Source organism: Capra hircus, chromosome 22, assembly GCF_001704415.2.
Source record: "Capra hircus breed San Clemente chromosome 22, ASM170441v1, whole genome shotgun sequence".
NCBI classification, from domain to species: Eukaryota; Metazoa; Chordata; class Mammalia; order Artiodactyla; family Bovidae; genus Capra; species Capra hircus.
The window spans coordinates 52,471,837-52,494,107 of record NC_030829.1 but is presented as its reverse complement, the minus strand read 5'-3'; the positions used below and the strand labels follow the sequence as shown (position 1 = coordinate 52,494,107).

Sequence of the window (22,271 nt, the reverse complement as noted above, 5' to 3'; positions counted from 1 at the left end):
TATCAAGTATGCTTTAATTCTCTATTCTAATATCCTTAGACACTCTCCACCACTCTTATCCCAACTCAATTTTATACAGAATCACTGTTATAGATTCTGTCCTAACTCCTTTTTACAGAATTTCATGGGGATTTGGGGGTTCTACACAAACATTTGGTAATTTGGAATTAAAGGTAACATGACTATCAGACAAAGAAGGATTGGCCTATTCCAAACATCATAAGGGACAAACTGCTCTCTCATATATATAGAGAAGAGATTTCTATTTAATTTCCTAAAATAAGTGAATTAAAAAAATAAAACTGGCTAACAAGCATCATTCTGCACAATAATCATTATTAAACTTCAGTGTAATAGGCAAATTATTTTCCTAAAAGGTATCTAATCAACTTCAGCAACACAAATGAAATGAAAGGTGATTAAAACCTAACTTACGAAGGAAGGTCTTTAGCAGCTCTCAAGCCCCAGCCTTTCTTTTCTGTGAGGATGACTTCCACATCTGCATGCTGTTTCCTCTGAAACCGTCTATTGGAACAATAATCCCCATTTGGACACCGAGAAGAACTGAAGAGAGACAGGGAGCAAATTAATTCTTCAAAGCAGCAAAAGAACTAAAAACGTGTTCACTAGAATTATGTAAATATATCCGTATCTTTATGGCATAATCAGCAAGCATATGTGTCGTAAACCTCCAAGTGAGCCTTCCTCAATAATTCTTTCCATCATGAAAGGACTCCTTAGAACTGAGTGCCTACACTGTTAGTTAAACACATGGTGCCAGAAATACAGTCTCTCAACTAGTCACTACCCCTCCCTCAGAGTGCTAAGACACATTTTCAGACTGCATGGAAGCCCGCGGCACTCTGACAACTATGCAGAGCTAACTTATCCTCAACCGGCGTACCTTCTCTTATACTCCACTCCAATCATCACTAATTTCATCTTTTGAATGTAGCTAATTACAAAGTCATTATTAAACATATCCTTGTTCAGAGTAAGCATAACATGAAGTAGCAAGACTCTTCCATAATGGATTCTGGCATAAAATAAAAAATTTACTGAATTCTTAATAGTCCAAAGCTGACAGGCTCCTCTGCCCATGGAATTTCCCAGGCAGGAATACTAAAGTGATTGCCATTTCCTACTTCCAAGGATTTTCCCGACCCAGGGATGCAACCTGCATCTCTTGCATCTCCAGCGCTGGCAGGTGGATTCTTTACCACTAGCGCCACCTGAGAAGCCCACCTATACTATAAAGCACCTTAATAATCTTTCGATGGTTAAAAATGATACAATTTTCACTCTGATTGTTTTTTCAAAAATCACATTTTTTAATGTAAAGATATTTATTATTTATATGAAAAATACTGAACCACCTGTCTATCAACAGAAGATTAATATTTACACGTTAACTATGAATAGAATATACAATATAGTCAAGGGAAAGATCTGGGTAGGTCAAAATATGTAGCTCTGACTAGGTCTCCAAAGCATATTAAAAGTGTATGTAACAATTCTGGAAATAAAAGCAAAAATAAACAAATGGGATCTAATTAAAATTAAAAGCTTCTGCACAACAAAGGAAAATATAAACAAGGTTAAAAGACAGCCTTCTGAATGGGAGAAAATAATAGCAAATGAAGCAACTGACAAACAACTAATCTCAAAAATATACAAGCAACTTCTGCAGCTCAATTCCAGAAAAATAAACGACCCAATCAAAAAATGGGCCAAAGAACTAAATAGACCTTTCTCCAAAGAAGACGTATGGATGGCTAACAAACACATGAAAAGATGCTCAACATCACTCATTATTAGAGAAATGCAAATCAAAACCACAATGAGGTACCACTTCACACCAGTCAGAATGGCTGCGATCCAAAAATCTGCAAGCAATAAATGCTGGAGAGGGTGTGGAGAAAAGGGAACCCTCCTACACTGTTGGTGGGAATGCAAACTAGTACAGCCACTATGGAGAACAGTGTGGAGATTCCTGAAAAAATTGCAAATAGAACTACCTTATGACCCAGCAATCCCACTGCTGGGCATACACACTGAGGAAACCAGAATTGAAAGAGACACATGTACCCCAATGTTCATCGCAGCACTGTTTATAATAGCCAGGACATGGAAACAACCTAGATGTCCATCAGCAGATGAATGGATAAGAAAGCTGTGGTACATACACACAATGGAGTATTATGCAGCCATTAAAAAGAATTCATTTGAATCAGTTCTGATGAGATGGATGAAACTGGAGCCGATTATACAGAGTGAAGTAAGCCAGAAAGAAAAACACCAATACAGTATACTAACACATATATATGGAATTTAGAAAGATGGCAATGACGACCCTGTATGCAGGACAGCAAAGGAGACACAGATGTGTATAACGGACTTTTGGACTCAGAAGGAGAGGGAGAGGGTGGGATGATTTGGGGAGAATGGCATTGTAACAGGTATACTATCATGCAAGAATCGAATCGCCAGTCTATGTCCGACACAGGATACAGCATGCTTGGGGCTGGTGCACGGTGATGACCCAGAGAGATGTTATGGGGAGGGAAGTGGGAGGGGGGTTCAAGTTTGGGAACGCATGTACACCCATGGTGGATTCATCTCAATGTATGGCAAAACCAATACAGTATTGTAAAGTAAAATAAAGTAAAAATAAAAATTAAAAAAATAAATAAATAAAATAAAATGCAACTCAAAAAAAAAAGTGTATGTGGCAAGTGAGGGGGAACAAAGTTTCACAAAGTACATATAGTAAGAATTTCCTTTCTACACATAAAAAAAGGAAATGTCTACTTCTGCTGCTACAGGCATAAAAATTATCTGGAAACATTACAAATAGAGGGATTGAGGCTTAGAACAAGACATTTTACTTTAAGCACTTTTGAAGTGTTAGGATTTTAGTTCATTTTAAAAATTAAAAAATGCCAACACTGACTTCTCAGGACATGAACCTTACAAGAGGTAAAGGAGGCTGGGTAAAAACTGGTATTGCTCTGTCAGTATCAGGGCTACTTCACAGAGCACGTTCAGTGTGTGTCATGATCTAATGCACGATGTGAGGGAAATCTGTCTCCTTCTCAACTGGAGACTGGAGTTTTCATCTCTAGTTTCACACGCGAGATTTCATGGCTCATAAATACTCAGCAGTAGGTAGGAGGAGAAAAGTCAAAATTTTACTCTTAATAATTCTTCTCAATATTTAGAGATATTTACTAGAATAACCGAGCAAAAGCAGAGCATTCTAATTTACTTACCATTCAATCATGAGAAGACGATTAAGACAATCTTCCCCACAGGCTATTTCACCTTGAGCTCTTTCATCTTTAGAAAGAGGTGTACACTCACATTGCATTCGCTTAATATCCCGATGGGATTTATTCTTCTTTCTATTAGGTAAAATTTTATTAAAATTGGTTAAATAAATGTCCTAGCAATGATACAATATACACAGTCAAACAATGCCAAATTTCATTTGTTTTCCATTTAATGATTCTGGTTAAGTCAATCATTTAAAAAGACAAAATGTCAAACCACTAAGCATTTATGAGACTGAAAACACTAAGAACTGTGTTGCAAAACAGATGAGAGGAAGCCTCAGCCTTGGCAAATGGGAAGATGGGATAAGCTCAAGTCTATTATTTTGGACTCAGCCTTCTTTCCTAGTCCCTGTCATCTAAGCCTCAAATTCCGAGCAGTTTCAAGTTAGTACTCATATCTGGCTCCAGAGGAAAATTGGAGAACTCATGAGTATCAGGTAATATTAATTAAAGTTAAGAATCAGTCCTTATGGACTTGTTTGTGGTCCAGTGGTTAAGACTTCATGCTTCCACTGCAAGGGGGTAAAAGGTTCAATCCCTGGTAGGGAAGCTAAGATCCTGTATGCTGCCATGTGGTCAAAAACAAAACAATCAGTCCTCATGGTTATACAAATAATAGTTGAGATACTAGGCTGAGGAAGAAAAGGGGCTGCTAAAAAACAAACAAACTAAAAGAACAAAAATAGGAGTTTTAAATCAAGAATCTAACTCAATCAAACCCTTTAGAGACTCCTTCAGCAACATCATTTTTGTGCAAATCCTGTTTTAAAAAATGCAAGGACAGATGAATAAGTTCCCCTTCTTAAGATCAGGGAACTGTGACTTACTCTTCAACTAACAGACAAGTGAAGAGCACAGCTGCTGCTCTAGGAGACTGTCTTAATCTCCTAACTAATCTGCTTTCACCTTCAACATTAGTTCTTCTACAGTCCGTTTTAGAAAGTACCTAACCAGGGTCATGAGAGTTTTCACCAATTTGCAATAATAAGAATGATTCATCTGGATCAATTAAAGACATAATTCATTAATACACATAAGAATGTGCTTTGCCTATAGAAAGATGACTAAAGATAAATACCTTCTCGCAAGTTCTTAAAAGCTATATATAAAAGCAGCAGTTTTATTTTGTACTGCTCCAGAAGACCAGATGAGGACTAGAGAGCCCAGATTTCTTTCAGGCAAGCCTATTTTCACTAGACATAGGAATGCTCATACTTGACAGTAACTTGTCTTCTCAGTGGCTTCTACAAACGCCCAGCATATGTCAAGCACTTTAAAATGTTGCATATGTGCTAAGTCGCTTCAGTTGTGGCCAACTCTTTGCAACCCTGTGGACTGTGGCCTGCGAGACTCCTCTGTCCAAGGGATTCTCCAGGCAAGAATACTGGAGTGGGTTGCCATGCCCCTCTCCAGGATTTAAAATGTTGTATATATATATAAATGCTTCCCCCTCCAGAAGGCCCTCAAATGCCTCTCACCAACCAAATTTATCGTGTATAGTCTTATATGTATCTGAAACTCACTGCTAAATAAAATCCAGAGAGTTGGGTTAATTTTATTTCTATTCCTGTAGAAAGATCACGTAAGTTGCATGACTCTACTCACAAAATACCTAAGGACTACTACTTAAAATAGTCAGTATTTTGAAGTTAAACCTAATTTACAACTAGATACAAATGAATGTTACTATAAGAGGCTCTTTTTATCTTTCAAAAAAAAATTAGTGTTTTTTTTTTTTTTTTAAATAGGAAAAACTTCTGATGGGTCTAACGTTAAGATGAAGTCTTTTACCTTTTCCACAGTGGAAAATGTCTTCATTTTAAAAAATTCTGAATGCTTAAAGGGATGATGGCTAAGTTGATTCTCAACTAGAGGAGAAATTTCCAAAAGGAGGTAGGTGATTAGGAGACTATAAACTTTTTAAACACATATTCAACATATATTTACATTGAGAAAATTAAGACTATCAGAAAGAGGTGAAAGAAAGTTGACCAAGAAGCTCTGCTCTAGAGGATTATGTTTTCATTAGCCTATTCTCATTATACCTTATTTCCTGTGAGGGATTTTACCATTTATTTTCTAAAAACTCGTTATCTTATTGCCAAGCTTAATCTATTAGCATCAGATTTTAAAACATGACAAAAGAACACTGTGTTTCAATCTAGTTCTAGTTTGTAAAGTACCTAAAGACATTCTTCAAAAATCTTCACAATGAAGAAAAAAAAAATCCAACATAACTTTTTTTTTCTCTAAGAGCAGACTATTTTGCTGGAGTTTTGTTCCAGTTTCTCTTCCAGGTTCACATGTAAAAAGAAATTTAAGAAAAACTGGGTTGCTCTATATACTTTGGTTTTAATGTACTTCTAGGACCAGAGGTAAAGGGAGGAAAAAAAAAAAGCAGACATCCCCTCCCTGAGAGGAAAAAAAAATTGAGGGAGGGACTCTACCACCATCAAATCTAAATAGGCAAATATACTTTTTAGATTTTTTAATTTACATTTTATCACACAACCTATTTCATAAAGTTGAGCTCATATATTAACTTCCGAAAGCTAAGTTTTTTCCTACAAAAAGAGGTTAAAACTTCTCAGACAAGTGTTAATTTGGCTTACCTTTCTGTTAAATAAACATTTTCTTCAATCAGATCAAAGTAACAAGGCATCTTCCCTTGCTTGGCATATTCCTTCCACCGCTGGGGGTCCCTGAAGTCCTCCATGACACAGGAAGGCCCAACCAGCGCTGAGCCGAGGGGCACTGCTGTCTCTCCCTGCTCTATCTCCACTCGAACTTTCTTTCTGTCCTGAAGCTCACCATCACTTTCAGAATCACTCTCCAACTCCTGTCTTCTTTTTTTAAGAGGTCCTCTATCTTTCATATCATTTCTGTCTAAGTTTTTCAGAAGATCTTTCTTCTCATTCACAGCCAAAGAGTCCTTAATGGAATTGCTGCTTATTTCAGGCGCTTGCACTGAACCCTTGTCCTTCTGAAGGGACAAAAAAAACTTACTGGACTGACTAGAAAAGTGAGATCCTCCACGTTGATCCCAATTCTCCTCCTCTTCTCGGTCATCTGTTAAGGAATCTGGTACCTGCCCTTGAATTCGATCATACACAAGCCCAGCTCCTGGCGGTCTACTCGCTAACCTTGGATCCCAGTAGCCGTTGCCTTGCCAGTAACTGCGCACCCCGCTACACTGTTCTGCACTTTGCTGATGCTTGTGTCCGCCACAGGCTCCATAGCTGCTGTCAGGCTGCTGGTATGTGCTGGTAGGCTTTTCTTGTTGAGAGAAGTCCCACCCTAGGTTTCTGAGCTCCTCTGATGAGCGGACGCCGTCCACGCGGGAGATCTCACAAGAAGAAGAAAAGCTCGAATCTGTTTTCCCCAGTCGACTATCTGCCCTGATCGGAAAAGCAGTCTGTTGCCGAGACTTACTTGAGACATCTTCAAAATCATCAGGAGAATAAACTGGTAGCTCTTCTTGCTGCTGAGAAGCTATTTTAGTTTTCACCGTTTCCTCAGAATTTGAATGCCCTAGAGGGTCGGATTTTATGTCTGGATGACTTGTACTATCAACCCCATCACTCTGAGGATGAGCAATTTCAGGCAGGTGATTATCTATCTGTTTTCGGCTGGGCTGTATAAAAGAAATTTCGGAATTTTTCTCTGCTGCTTTATGAAAGAAGAACTTCTCAGTTTGAGGACAGGATTTAGTTGTTATACTCTCAAATTTTTCCTCGTATGAATGTCTCCTTGGCTCCAATCTCTCATCTTCCCAGTGATCAGAATAGTGTCTGTAACTCTGACTGCTCCGAGAAGAACAAGGACTAGTTTCTTCCATGGTCAAAGTAGAATTCTTTGGCACAACCACAACAGACTGAAGACGGTTTCTTGGAATACTGCTATCGTCAGAATCTGTATCCTCTGAATCACTTTCATCACTTGAACTTTCGGAAGAACCAGAATAATCTTCATGGACAGTAGATACAATCTCTGAGGCATGACCACTACTGTCACATTTTAAGGTATATGTTACGCCATCACTGTCCTCCATAGTTAAATTCAAATCACAAGAAGAAAATACAACTTCTGAGTCATCAGAAATATGTGTATGTCCTCTTCCACCTTCTTCATCTAAAGAGATCTCTGGTCTTCCTCTTCTATCAGGCAATAAAGAATTCCCTTCTTCATGAGCCTCCTGCACACATTTCTCAGACAGTCCATTATTATGCCTGCTATCCCATGAAGCAAATCCCCTTCCTGAATCAGGAAGGTCACCACCTACTTCTATTACTGTTTCTTTCTCTGCATGCTTTAAAAACTCTGAGTTTTTACTCTTCAGCACAGCATCCAAAACTGGAGATATATTCTCTCCACGTTGCAAGAGAGTTAAACTGTTCACTTTCATTCCTGGGGGAAGACTCTGAAGAGATGAAGCGATACATGAGCTCCCTGGAGTTTGATATAAATCATCAAAATGATTAACAGAAGCTGAGCTAGTACTACCAACACTCTGCTTATATTCTCCACATGCAAATTTTGAGCGCTGATCGGTTAGATTTCCATGATCACATATAACTGTTTTTGATTTCAAATGCACATTCATAAAGCTATTTGAAGACATCTTTGAGACTAAAGGCTCAGTATTTTCAGCTCCAGAATGACATGAAGAAGTGTGGTTGTCATTTGAAGTACAGTATATATCTGAATCTTTGGTTTTACAGCAAGAAACTCTCACCTCAACTGGTTCTTTAACAACTGTTTTGGAATAATCTATAGTTATAACTGGCAAAGAAATGAGTTGATCTTGATGTGGTGACACCAGAGGTTCTGTTTCTCTAGATGCGCTTTCTGACTTACTATGCTTCATGCAAGTATCATCCAAGTCTTTTTCTTTACATCTATTAGTATTTTGAAATCCATTTGATGAAAGCATGCATGTTTTGACCGAGGGGGATACCTCTGATCCAGTCACACTATCATCAGAAGACATCAAAACAGTGTCATGTTTAGAAGTGCAAAATGCTGCCAAATCAGATTCTGCCCCTGGAGACCCATTTATATTTAATTCTGTGGGACAATAACTTCTTAACTGATCATTCTTCACTTTACATAAAGAGTCTACTTCTTTAATACTATCATGGCTATCATGTCCTATAAATTCAGACTTAAAAACAGGTGATCCATCTAGCTTTTTAAAAGTAGGTGAATCATTTAATCGATTTGATGGAGATGGAGACCGAGTCTTCTCTCTCTCAGGAATTTTACTAATCACTCTTAATTCACTACCTTTTGAACAAGGAGTCTGTAAACTAAAAGAATGAGACTGTCTGGTTTCCTCATTCAATTCTGTACAACAGAAAGAATTTTTAAATTTATCAGACTTGGATACAGGTTTTGAAGGGGCAGATTTGTAACGGGAAGCATTGTTATCATGCTTGGAATATGATGACCCCCGTCGGAATCCGAGTTCATTGGGGGGAGAACAGCATCTTTTCATTGCTTCACTTTCTGAAGTCCTTTTGGATTCTCTTTCTAATTTGGAAGAATACTTTCCTCTTTTCTCAATCTCTAAGTAAGAGGACTCAGTTTTACAGTCTCGGTCAGATTTAGAATAGGATGATGATGTCCTTAGGTCTCTGTAAGAGGAAGAATGAGATGAGGTGCGCCTTGAGTATGTCTTCTTATACTCATCTTCTGAGTCAGAACTCTCTCTCGCCCTGCTATCTGTATATGCCCGAGAATAGCGAGTCCTTTCTCGATAGGGGGAACTCCTATGGTAGCGACGATCAGAGTCATAATAATGGGATCGTTCTGACCGAGAATAAGATAAACTAGTTCTAGAGCCTCTGTCAGATCTAGACCGAGATCTGCTCCTCCTTCGTTCTCTCTCTCTACAGCGAGATGATATATACCGAGTATCTCTTTCAAGTTTTGAGTAGCTAAAATATTTATCATCTCTCTCTGTTTTAGATCGTGAAGATTTCCCTAAATCCTCACTTTTAAAAGTTGCTAAGCTCTTTTTTGAATCTCTTTCTCTGTCAGTGTTTGCTGAAAATTTTAAATCATGCGATCTTTGACTTGAGGAAGTCCGTACAGAATCTTCATCAGATTCTGAACCAAGAAAGGTGCCTTCAGATTGTGAGGATTTCTTCTTAGAACCTGTTCTTTTAGAGCCCAGACTACTCTTAGAACTATCTGGAGTTTCTTCTTCCTTCCCAATATGGGAATCTTCTTTTTGTGAAGGAATATCCGCTTGCTCATTCAAACTGTGAGTTATGTGTTCTTCTGAACTATTAGATACAGGGTCCTGTTTAGTGTCCACTTCTGATGATTCTGGTACAACTGTTACTGGTGGCTCCTTCAAGGCTCTAGCAGCTACATCTACGGGTGCTGTCATCAGAACTGTAACTGGTGTGTGTGGCAAGGCCACTGGCTCTGTTACTGGTGCTGGTGATGAGGGTGTTGTGGCTTGTGGAGGTGGAGGTGGTGGAGGTGGAGATGAGGGTGGCGAGTCTACAGTTGTTGATTCTGCTATGACTGCTGGTAATGGTGCCATGGGAGGAGACAGAGATGCCACTGCTGTGGTAGCAGTCAGCAGTGGCCTGGATGTTACATGAAGCAGATGTTTCTTAAAATGGATTTTGCCCAATTCTACCCTTGATTTCGGTGGTGAAGATTCCTCTGTAGTAGATAATGTATCTCCAATGTCCGTCTTAACTTTAGGGGTCGAGTCTACTTGAAGAGGTACAACTGGGGAATTTGGAGTATCATTTTGCTTTTCATTGCCAAGTGCAGTCAGAAACCTGTTCTGCAAAGTTTTCTTTGTAAGGCTGAAGCTGAATGACACCTTCTGTCGTCCCTGTTCCTCCAAATTAACTTTTGTCTTGGTGCCTTTGGGCAAAAACCGACTAGAAGCAACACCTTTGAACATTGGTCCTTTGATGAAACCTGTTTTCGGCACATTTTCAATCTTTGCCTATGAATGAACAAAAAGAGCAGTTACTACTACAATAATGTTACTTTTAAATGGCTAGCATCACAGTTTAAAATGTCAGAGAAATGAAAAGTCCTTTTTAATGACAAAAACAGCATGAATTTCATTAAGCTATAAAAGCATTAAAAAAATCCTCTTTATTATGGAAAATTTTAAACATACCCAAAGGTAAAATAGTTTAATAAACCTCTAAGTACCCATCCCCAGTTTCAACAATTATCCATATTTTTCTACTCTTATTGTCTCTTAAAGGATTTTATAGTTTTAGAACTACTTTCCAAGCAGAATTTTAAAAATAATCTGATGTGTATTTCAACATACATTATAAGAGGACACGGATAGACAGCAATAGCTAACATCTGCATCATGAAAATACTTTGTTCTTGTCCCTATCCTGTAAGAAACATCATAAGTCATTACAACTAGTGGTCTTCTGGCATCACACAGAATCATCACTTGCAGGGACTACTTGAGGGGACTTCCCTGGTGGTTCAGTGGCTAGGGCTCCACACTCTTAGTGCGGGTGGCCTGGGTTCCATCCCTGATCAGGAAACTAGATCCCACATGCCACAACTAAGAGTTCACATGCTTCTACTAAAGATCCTATGTGCTGCAGCTAAGACCCAGTGCAGCCAAACAAATTAATAGATTTAAAAAAAAGAGAGTCACTTGGGTACTTGGTAGAAATATAGATCTGTGACAAAACTCCAGGAAATATCAATTCAAGAGCTCTAAAGTGAACAAGAAGTTTGTTTTGTTATCTGAAAACAAGCATCTCAGGCAACTCTGAGGGACTTCCTAGACGTGGGGAACCGCTGGTACAGAGCAGTTTCCCACCTCACTCATTTTACAGATGAGGTAACCAAACCAAATGAGAACCAGGCCTTTCTGCCTTCCTGGAAATTACTGTCCTGGCACATTACCACTACATCTGCTGGGCCCCATACATACCCAGGCCAAGCGGACTTATAGTCTTATCCTACTATAAGCAACAACTACAAAGTATGTATCTAAGAAGACTTTACCCTTCATTATTTGCCAAACCACCAAAGGAACTGGTGCGCTTCAGAAGTTAAAGGCTTAACCTCGGTTGTAGACAGAACATCAGGAAAGTCTACAGCAACAAACTCAAGTCTAAATTAAAGATAGTACACTTGCCATCTACAACATTTTTCTAATTGATGTTCTTTAATCAACTCTGGCTATTTAAGAGAACAGTTCTCCACTTCAACATGGTAAAAATCTGAAATCAGTTTTCAAAAATTATACAGTAACCATTCAAGTGGGAAAGTAAACATTTTACATGCATTATCACAGAGCAGTGGTCTTCAAATATTTCTTAAGAAAGAGAATTCACTTTTCAAATTAAATCTTACATGGAAGCTCAATGCATAAAAACAGTAAAAATACACTGTCTCAAGTTGCCAGCTTCCTTTACCTTGACAAAAGCTCTTGAAGCTTGAAAGTTTAAAAACCATTTTCATGAAGTATACAACATCCCTCACTGGAATGAATTATTACAGATCCAAAAACAAAATTAAGCAAAAACTATTACTTCATTTCATATTCAAAATGATAGCTAAAGTTTGAATGTTTTCAATCTCATAATCACTGAATACCTAATTAAATTATACTTACCTCATTTTCTTCTTCTCTATTGTCATCCAGCCAAGAAAGCATGCAAAAGAATAAAAAATATATCATAAATACTTAAAATGGAATGAAATGTAAGTTGTTTTTTATTAAAGCTTAGGATGCATACAACCTCCAGGTATATTCTATATGGGCTGTCCCTTCATAGCCTTAGTTACATTTAGCATAGCAAATATTCAATGAAGATAGTGTTATGCACTGTGCTAGGTGACGGAGAGAAAAGGTGATTAAAGCAGAGTCCTTCCCCTCAAGAAGCTCTTATGGTTTTCTGTAAACACGATTGTTCTAAAAGTAATTCCAACATAATGGAGCAAATAAATACAAGGATAGAAGTACGCACAAGTATAACAGCAAAGAGGAAGATAAGCAACTTAGTTTAGTGGAAGGATAGGAATGCAAAGAATTGCTCCTAAAAGATCTTTTTAAAGACATTAATGAAATTGTTAGGCCATAATTAATAGCAGGAATCAGCCACAAACGTTTTTAATAGAAGAACACTTGCTTTGGTAAATAATATAATGTCAAGAGCAAAGAATAGGAAAGTTTGAAGGAAAGTTAACAGAACAGGCGGGTAAGAAGTCACAGGTAGTACTGAGTCTCCTGTGCCCTCGCCATAAAACATAAAAACATAATGCAAAATCATGCATTCAACTTTCCAGCATGAGATCGTGCTAGAATGCCTTGTTTCTTCTTTGGAAAAGCTACTACAGAAGAAAACCCAGAGGAACATGCAGCCAATTTTCTGTCAAAAATGTACAGTATGCAGATCTGCAGCTTACTGAAGAACTGTATTTAAAGAATTTTGACTATCCGTGTCAACACAAAGACAAATCTCTGTTAGGTCACAGGACACACGTGGAAAAAAGATTTAATTAAGAGTCTTTGTCACAGAAAGCTCAAAGAACCAAAGAATTACATGATTATTCAAATCAACCAATCAACCAACTTCTCAGGAAACACAGGAAGTTTCCAAAGGGAGGACGCATATAATGAGAGAGATTCGGCCATATCAACAAGATTCATAAACATAAACAAGCCAGATAGTAAGGAAATGTATTTCAGATACCATGTTACACAGGAAATGGTTATACTTAAAAGGACATAATTTTATTTACTCTGGAAAAAGACAAGTTACAGGACCATAGCGATGTATCTCAAAGTATCAGAAAACTTAGAAGATAAAATAGCCTTATTTTTGTACAATTCCAAAAGTTGGGACCTGTGACCACCAAAAGTACAGAATGACAGATTTTACCTCATTTTAAGTTAGAATATGTTAGTTTTCTTTATTTGAAAAATACATGTACACAGGGAAAAACATAAAATTACAAAAAGATATACAACTAAAATCAGATCTACCTAGTGGCGACTATTCTTATCTTTTGCATATCCTTCCAAAAAGTGTGTGCTTATATGGGCATACACATTGCTTTTAAAGGAGAAAAGACATACACAAATGGAAATTATACCTCTCTACCTTTCCTGGGCTGAAAGCCCTGGATATAATTACACATCAACATACTTAAGATATAGCTTCAGTTGTAGTTCTACCAGCCTAACAGATATCTATAGGTCATTGGCATTTTTTCTTTTTTCTGGGAAGTGCTTTTTTCAGCTCCTTTGCCACTGATTACCTACTGAGTTGTTAGTCTTTCTTACTGCTTTATGAAAACAAAATCTGAGGTAGCTGCAACTGGAATGTGCCTCTGTACTGGGTACTTAAGTTTCCTTGTCATCAGAAACATTTAAGAAAAATCTGGATAAGAACTTACCTAAGATCAGACACAATTCTCATCCTAGATATAAGGTTATAAAAGTGAAGCCCTAAAGGTCTCAATCCACGATGTCAGTTTATTGAATTTCCTGAACCATACATCAGATACAGCATTTTATCTTGATTTTAATAAGTAAAGGCTTTAAAGAGTCACTCCTTCCTAATCTTTAACGCTTTCTTACTAAAACTCAAATATTCCTCAAATACTTAAAGCTGGTGTTTCTCATATCTGAGTGACATATGGACCTCTTTATTTTCTTATTTGCTATTACATGTGAATCTGTATTACTTTTGCATTCAGTGCAGTAGATTTTTTTTTTTTGCTTTTCTTTTTTTAAACACCGAAAACATTTTGTATTGGGGTATTGCCAATTAACAATGTGTGGCAGTTTCAGGTGAACAGTGAAGGGACTCAGCCATACAGACACACATACCCATTCTCCCCTAAGACCCCCTCCCATCCAGGCTGGCACATGGCACTGTGCAGAGTTCCCTGTGCTATATACATCTGCGGGATCTAGATGAATGGTGTATAAGAAATCCCTATTATTTTTGAAATCATTCTATAAGCCTGAAATTATCTCAAAAATTTAATTATTTTTCAACATAATAAAATGTGAAAAACTATTAAATATCCTCACAGAATCCTTCGTCCTTTAAGATTTTTTTTTTTTTTTTAAAGAGACTAATGGACTCTTGGGGATCCTAGAGCCTCAACTGGAAAAACACTACCTGAAATCTTTCTAAACTCATATTCAAGTAGGCATTGAACTCAACTCTCTAATAAATAGAGTATAAAATTGCAGAGGCAGTATTGTGAAGAGATGAAAACTCAAGAGAAAGGAGAGGAGAACTGGCTGATAACAAAAGGAAGGAAGATAACTGACAAAACGGAAGGCTAGTATTTCATAATATTGCTCATAACATCTTAGTCCAGAGGTTGACTTCAAGTAGGACTCTGAGCTCTCCAGGAGAAAACTGGTTTGCTATACACACCAAGGCCCAAGTAAGAGCCATGGGAAATACTGGCAAGGAATCCTTCTCAAGTAGTGAGTGATTATCTCCAATATTAGGAAAGAAGCAAAATTTCACAGCTGCAGCCACCCTCCTCCTATATCATAAACTTTGCAGAATGGCAATCACATATATAGCCTTGATTTGCATTTACTGTGCCTGTTTTCCTCTTTCCTTACAAAGAGACAAAGGTATCAAGATATAACAAGATGTTATACCTTGTCCTTACTGTATAATCTCCTTGGGTTTGCCAGTCCCATTCCTAGCATAAATTCTTATTACTTTTTGAATCAAAGAAATTTCTTAACAATAGTATCAGGTTTTAGCTTTCTCATTTTAAACAATTCTCAAAGGAAAAGAGGTCAATACCTCAAAACTGACCTGTAGAAAAAATTAGCCATACAAGTCATAAGTTATAACATTTGCCATCCTCTCATCCAAGAAATGGAACTCATGAGGACAAGTAAATAAAAACACTGATGAGAAATATATATGATTTACGTGGACAAAAAAATAGCCATGAATACCACTGCTTTTTATCAAAGGCCTGGAAACTTTAGGCAAAGCAGTTTGGAATGAATATACTAACCTGAACTAGTGACAACAGACTTGATAAACATAGGCGCTATTTCTCATTTGCTCTGACGTCCACATCTTCAACTAGCATAGTATCTCAAACATAGAGTTTTGACTGATACAGTCAAAACAGATGTATGTATACACGTATACAGATTAAATGTTATTTTTTAAATGTTATTAAAATTACAGCAGGAATATTCTCACAGTATGGCATCTTTTCAAAGCTATCTCTAGTTATATAAATAAATATAGGTCAAAACAGCATTTCTCTCTCCCATGTCATATTCATCACTCTTATATCCCCAAATAGTTGAAGCTTTATTTTATTGTGGAGTGTCTATAGTAAAGTTATCTTCTTTAAACAAGAAATCACTTTGTAAACACAGCTGATCTCCAATGTATCACTGAAGAGTTTCTAGTCAGTGAGGAAAGCTAAGAATATCATCCCAAATGTTACCAATAGTATGTATACCTGAAATGTTTCTAAACTGTTCTTCCAAATTAGCCTCTAGCAACACTTGCATGAACTATGTTCTCCTGTTAATCTGTTTTCCAAAACTCATAATTGGGCAGAATGGGGATCTAATTTGAACATTTTAGGGCTTACTATATACAAATGAGTTTCACTACATTTTTCTGTTTTGAGTTAAATCTCTTAAATAACCTGTTTTATTTTCCTCATTAGCAAACTGTGGGAGAAGGTATAACCATTACCAAATAACCTTCAAAAAACATTATGTATAAATGCTGAAATTCATTTTTAGTACTAGCCAATGAATCATGACAGAAAGAGCTGAAGGCTAAGTTCTTAGTAACTGGACCACGTTATGTATACTACTGTCTTATAGCCAATCAGACTGCCAGCACCATTATAAGTAGCTAACAGAATATTTTCCATTTTCCCACGTATTTCATTAAATGCTTTACATACAACTAGCTCATCTGATCCTCAAACCTAAGAAGGGTAAGTTATAGCTAGTAACGTGGCAGAGCCAAATATTCAGGCTGTTTGACTGCAGAGCCCTTGCTCTTTAAGTCAAACATTTATTAGCTATTACACAGAACTGGGAGAAAAAGAGTAAAAAGTTTCAGAGAAACATAGTTTGATTTAGTGTAACAGTAAATGTATCTGCCTAGCAACAGAAGGGGCTGCATCATGAAATAAAGAGTAACAGAAGTGTTCAAACTAGAGTCTTGATGATCATGTGTCTGTGTTTCAGGGCAATCAAATAGCTGGTGAGTAATAGCTGTTCTTTATAGGAGAATTCTAGCTAATAAATGCAATAATCATCAATGGCAGCAAAACCTAGCAGATGAAAGGCTGATGAGGAACTTTTGTAATGAATGGATCAAGCCAACTACACTAGAATCTGATGATTAATTTTGACATCAATACAATTAAAACAACCAGATATGTGCCCTCTCCTACCTGCGGCCAACATGATGCAGTATGTAACTAGAAAACTACTAGCAGGAAGGAGGTGGAGTGAAAGGCCTGATATAACTACCAGTCTTCAAAAAAATGTAGCAAACATATAAGACTATCACAGATTGAGATTTGAAATCTAGGAATCACATGATTACTTAGATCTTGATGAATTTTTTAATAAATGAGCAGGGACAGTATACTAAATAACATTAAATATCTACTGCCAGTTGCACTAGATATGCCTGGAGAAGGACATGGCACCCACTCCAGGATTCTTGCCTGGAGAATCCCCATGGACAGAGAGGAGCCTGGCGGGCTACAATCCACAGGGTCACAAAGAGTTGGACATGACTGAAGCAACTTAGAATGTACGCATGCACTAGATATGACAATGATATTGTGGTTATTTCTAGAGCCTCTCTTACTTCTTTAACTATGAAATGATAGAATACCTGGGGTGCTTTAAAATATTCCAGAAACAACAGAAGAGTGGGAGACAGATGAAACCAGAATGGCAAAGCATTAATAACTGCTGAAGCTTGCTGAGTACACTGGGCAGAGCAAAGCGTATTCATCATACCATTCTCTCGTGTACAAACATTTGAAGTTTTTCATAATAAAAAACGCTTACTGTTTAATTGCAATATGAAAGAGGATAACCAATCTGCAAACAAGAAACCATGTGTGCACATGTAGCAAGCAAAGTGCTAGCAAAAGATATGCACCCACCCAATCACCCACCCACACACAGTCAGGGCCCACTCACCTGGCTGCGGCTGAGCATCAAACCCTCGACCCAAGCAAAAGCAAGCACCAGGATTTACCCATCCGGTTTAGAATTTATTTCTATGGTTGTAAGATTAACTCCCCAATAATTAACCAAAATAAAATCACAAATATGTAACCATAGCAAACATTATGCATGATGGAAACATTTTCTATATATTAACTTTTGCCAAATAACATCAATACACAGTTCTAGTTCAGAGTCATTTTATTTTAAAATAGTTAAGGTGAGAAACTTAAAAAAAAAAAAAAAAAAAAGACCAGCAACAGTGATTATAAAGCAATTTTGTGTTTGGGAAGGAGAATACTAATATTCTGAATATTTTAACCTATTTTCCACCCATTTGCCAATCTCTTTGGATAAGGTACCACCATGCTAAATTTCCACTTCCTGTGAAAATTATCTTTTGAGTTCTCAAAGTAAATCTATTAATAAAAACAGTATTCTGTATGTCATTTTGCAAATGAGAAATCTGAGTGCAATTTCCACTACCAGATACCAAATTCCAGATATATACTATAATAATGCATAATAACTTCTATACCATGTGTTTCTAGTTTTAATTTGTATCTCAAAAGTCAAGTTACACTAAACTACAATTTTGAAAATGTAGTTGGTCCACAGCCCTAGTCAAGTCCCAAAATATTCTAGTCATCACAGATGGTCAGGGAGTGCCAGGGAGTGACCCCATTGTTATGAGGTCAAAAGTTATGCTCTATAACAATGAAATACTTCAAACTGACAAGGGAGATGCCCACCTCACAGAGAAACAACAAAGAGTAAAAGAAAATGATAGAAGGACTATGACTTGGAATTAACAACAGTAACTAATACCATATCCAGAAGTGCGACTAGGCGATTGGGTTTCCATGTCTACCATCAACACCTATGAGAACACTGAAAAATCAAGGCTGACACTGTGTAAAGACTGTAACTAGTACAGTGTAATGAAAAAAGTACTATATGACTCAACCAGTTTTCTTTTCTAGGGCCTTTCGTTCAGAAGGCATGCTCTAATCCCCTTCTCCCCTTTTGTGTGTTTCCAAAACACCTGATGGAGAGGCATAACAGAGTAATCAGTTCAGTCGCTCAGTCATGTCCGACTCTTTGAGACCCCATGGACTGCAGCACCACGCCACGCTTCCCTGTCCATCACCAACTGCTGGAGCTCACTCAAACTCATATCCATTGAGTCGGTGATCCATCCAACCATCTCATCCTCTGTCATCCCCTTATCTTCTCACCTTCAATCTTTCCCAGCATCAGGATCTTTTCAAATGATCAGTTCTTCGCATCAGGAGGCCAAAGTACTGGAGTTTCAGTTTCAGCATCAGTCCTTCCAATGAATATTCAGGACTAATTTCCTTTAGGATTGACTGGTTTGATATTCTTGCAGTCCAAGGGACTCTCAAAAGGTCAGTTAAGTCAGTTAAAAGTCAGAAAAGTCAGTTAAACTGGATTTGAAAACCAACTCCAATACTTTTTAATCTATAATACTAAGAACTGAAATAGTAATACTGTAATTACTTCAAAGACAATGAAAGGAGAACATCTATTTAACCATAAAACTCTTCACACAGAAAATATTTGCAAACAATGCAACTGACAAGGAGCTAATGCTCAAAACATACAAACAACTCGATTAAAAAAACAGCCAATCAAAATACGGGCAGAAGATCTTAATATAGACATTCTCCCCAAAAAAGACACGTTGATGCCTGACAGGTACACGAGAAGATGCTCAACATAGCTAATTACTAGAGAAAAGCAAATCAAAACTACAATTACCACCTCTCATTGGTCAGAATGGCCATCATTAAGAAGTCTACACACAACAAATGCTGGAGAGGGTGTGGAGAAAAGGGAACCTTCCTACACTGTTGGTGGGAATGCAAACTGGTGCCACCACTATGGCAAACAATATAGAGGCTCCTCAAAAAGCTAAAAATAGAGTTGCCATATGATCCAACAATCCCACTCCTGGGCATATATCCAGAAAAAACTGCAATTCAAAAAGATACAGGCACGCCTATATTCATAGAAACACTATTCACAGTAGCCAAGACATAGAAATAATTTGAATGTTCATCGACAGAGGAATGGATAAAGAGGCTGTAGTGTGTGTGTGTGTGTGTGTGTATTTATACACGCTATATGTATATATAAAATGAACCACTACTCAGCCATAAAAGAAGAAACAATGCCATTTGTAACAAAATGGATGGACCTAAAGTTATCATACTAAGTGAAGTAAGTTCTAACACAAAGCACAATACACTATCCTACCTAAGGCAGCAGTCATAATCTCTCTCAGACCACCACCACCAGATTTCTGGGTTTCATTAGTTGTCTTCAACAAGATCAACAGAAAAAGCCTAAAAAGTATTTTGAGCACCAATCACTTTCATAAGCTCAACACATACAACTCAATTCCCTGACCCCTCTGCTCCTAATCTAATAGTTATTTAAGACGACGGTCTTACCATCAGTGTTAGTATGATTATAATTTTCCTCACTCACTCTGAGGAAAACAGGATAAAGAGAGTTATGACCAATCAGATCAACTCAAACATTAACTAAGCACATACGACTATGTTCCCGGACGCTACTTACTGGGATTCCTCCATTTAAAAGAATAAGTCTCTAAAACATACTTATCATGGTCCTTGGATTTTCTAGAACTAGGACTACAAAAGGCTTCCCTGGTGGCTCAGACATTAATGAATCCACCTGAAGTGCGGTAGACCTGGGTTCAATCCCTCGGCTGGGAAGATCCCCTGGAGGAAGGCATGGCAACCCACTCCAGTATTCTTGCCTGGAGAATCCCCATGGACAGAGAAGCCTGGCGGGCTACAGTCCATGGGGCTGCAAAGAGTCGGACATGACTGAGCACAGGACTACAAAATCCCTTAGGTCCTAACAACAGAACCAACATGTCTAAATCATGCGACAGAACAGATAAACGCTAAGACAGGCTCCAATGGAATGTCAGCCTTTATTTGATGGTCTGTATGAGGAACCATCCAAAGTATCTTAAAAGTTAGAGAATTATAAAAAATACACATGCATACAAATGTATCTTTTAAAATATTTGTATGAAAAATTAGTAATAAAAATACTTAATAGGTACATGTCACAAAAGCACACGACTAACAAACTGAACAGCCAGTATGTGCATATCTGAAAAAAATTTCCTGTCAGAGATTCCAACTTCTGCTCCAATTTCATAACCTCTGACGCTATCATTATCCTCTCCAATAATAAAGAAAAGTAGCCAAAGAAAGATGAGCCCCAAATATTTTTTGGTAGACTCACTGTCTCTCTATAATACACAAGAGTATTCTATAATTGGGGAAATACTGGTTTTATATTTAACTATCACTTTCAATTCACTATTTAGTTATTAACCTTAATTCTTCTTTATACAAATCGGTGTTAATCTGCCAAGAAGACTATATACTGTATTTTTCATAATTTAGACAACTGGTTTCCTAAATAATTATACTCTCATATTTATTTTTTAATGGATACGGTAAACGAGCGAAAATAAGATACCTATTACAGTGATCCTGAGGAAAACCTCAGGAGTCCATTTTAACCTATTTCTAACTAAGTGTTTTACTGTACCTCAAAACTCATCTGTTTTCTACAGATAATCTTTAAAATTTTTAGCACAAAAGCAGTACCACAAAAAGTGTAGCTTATACTTTAGAATTGATATAGATATGAGAATTGAGGAATTAGTTGAAGAAATATACATTTAACCAGGCAATTTTAGAAAGTTGGTGTGTTCAGTCAGCATCAGAAAAATGGACTTCTCAAGAAAGGGTTTTTGCAGTCATCTACATAACTTATGAAAAACGTTAGCCCTACTTTACAGTCATACAAAAATTCATAAAAATTTTAAACATGACATCTTCTGCCTTCTAAAGTAGAGCATATGTAATTAACAATTAATCACCAAGAAGCTAAATATCACGCAAAAGACTCAAAACACAAGTTAGTCCATGAGTCTCCAAAGAGGTAATCATGAAGCAAATAGTGGTGATTACTGTACAGCCCTCTCCAAAGAGAGTCTAACTGCATTTGGCAGGAACTGGGCAGCAGGAAGAGCTACAATCAGAAACCACCTCTTGCTCCAGGTTCTTGCACACCCACAGCAGTGCTCCCAGTGAGCAGACCTGGTAGAAGCCTGCCAGCAGGATCAAATCCCTATCACTACCCACACCATCCTCAGGATATTTTCACTAGTGAGATAGCATGGGACAGAAAAGGCATTCTAAAATAAAAACACCTTGAGAACCTCAGACGAACTCTAAATCTCCATCTAAATGACCAAAGTATTTGCTCAGTTGGAAAAGATACTGAAATAATCATTAAGCTTAATTAAAAAAAACAACCTACCAATGTTATACATGAATTCCAAAGCCGAGGGACTCAAACACAACACCTGATTAGCATACAATAACCAAAAATTACACAAAATAATTGCCTCTCATTTGAATTCATGAAAGTACACTTACAAATATAAATCCCATTATGAAAAAAAAAACTTATTGAATCTTCAGTTGACTAGGTTGTTGGCTAGCTTCAAATTGACCATTTTCAAGAGACTGCTCTTAAATACCTTGAGTTGAGAAAACCAACTAATCAAAGTAGGGCAGGAATAAAAGCTATTTTAATCCATCAACACCAGACAAGACAAA

General features: G+C 37.3%; 1 protein-coding gene across 3 annotated transcripts in view; it reads right to left on the bottom strand.

Annotated features, from left to right (window-relative positions):
* SETD2 (SET domain containing 2) overlaps window positions 1-22,271 on the bottom strand; it is a 76,463-nt gene that overhangs the window by 45,384 nt on the left and 8,808 nt on the right. For 2 of the 3 annotated variants that reach the window (XR_001919964.1, XM_018066849.1), the window contains exons 2-5: window positions 11,968-12,007; window positions 5,948-10,311; window positions 3,273-3,404; window positions 436-564 (exon numbers count right to left, since the gene is read on the bottom strand). Coding sequence is in view for 2 of the 3 variants with exons in the window: in XM_018066849.1 (XP_017922338.1) it covers window positions 436-564; window positions 3,273-3,404; window positions 5,948-10,311; window positions 11,968-12,007 (4,665 nt within the window). In the remaining variant the exon portion in view is untranslated. The remainder of the gene's footprint in view (window positions 1-435; window positions 565-3,272; window positions 3,405-5,947; window positions 10,312-11,967; window positions 12,008-22,271) is intronic. The other variant, XM_018066850.1, reaches the window with a different exon arrangement.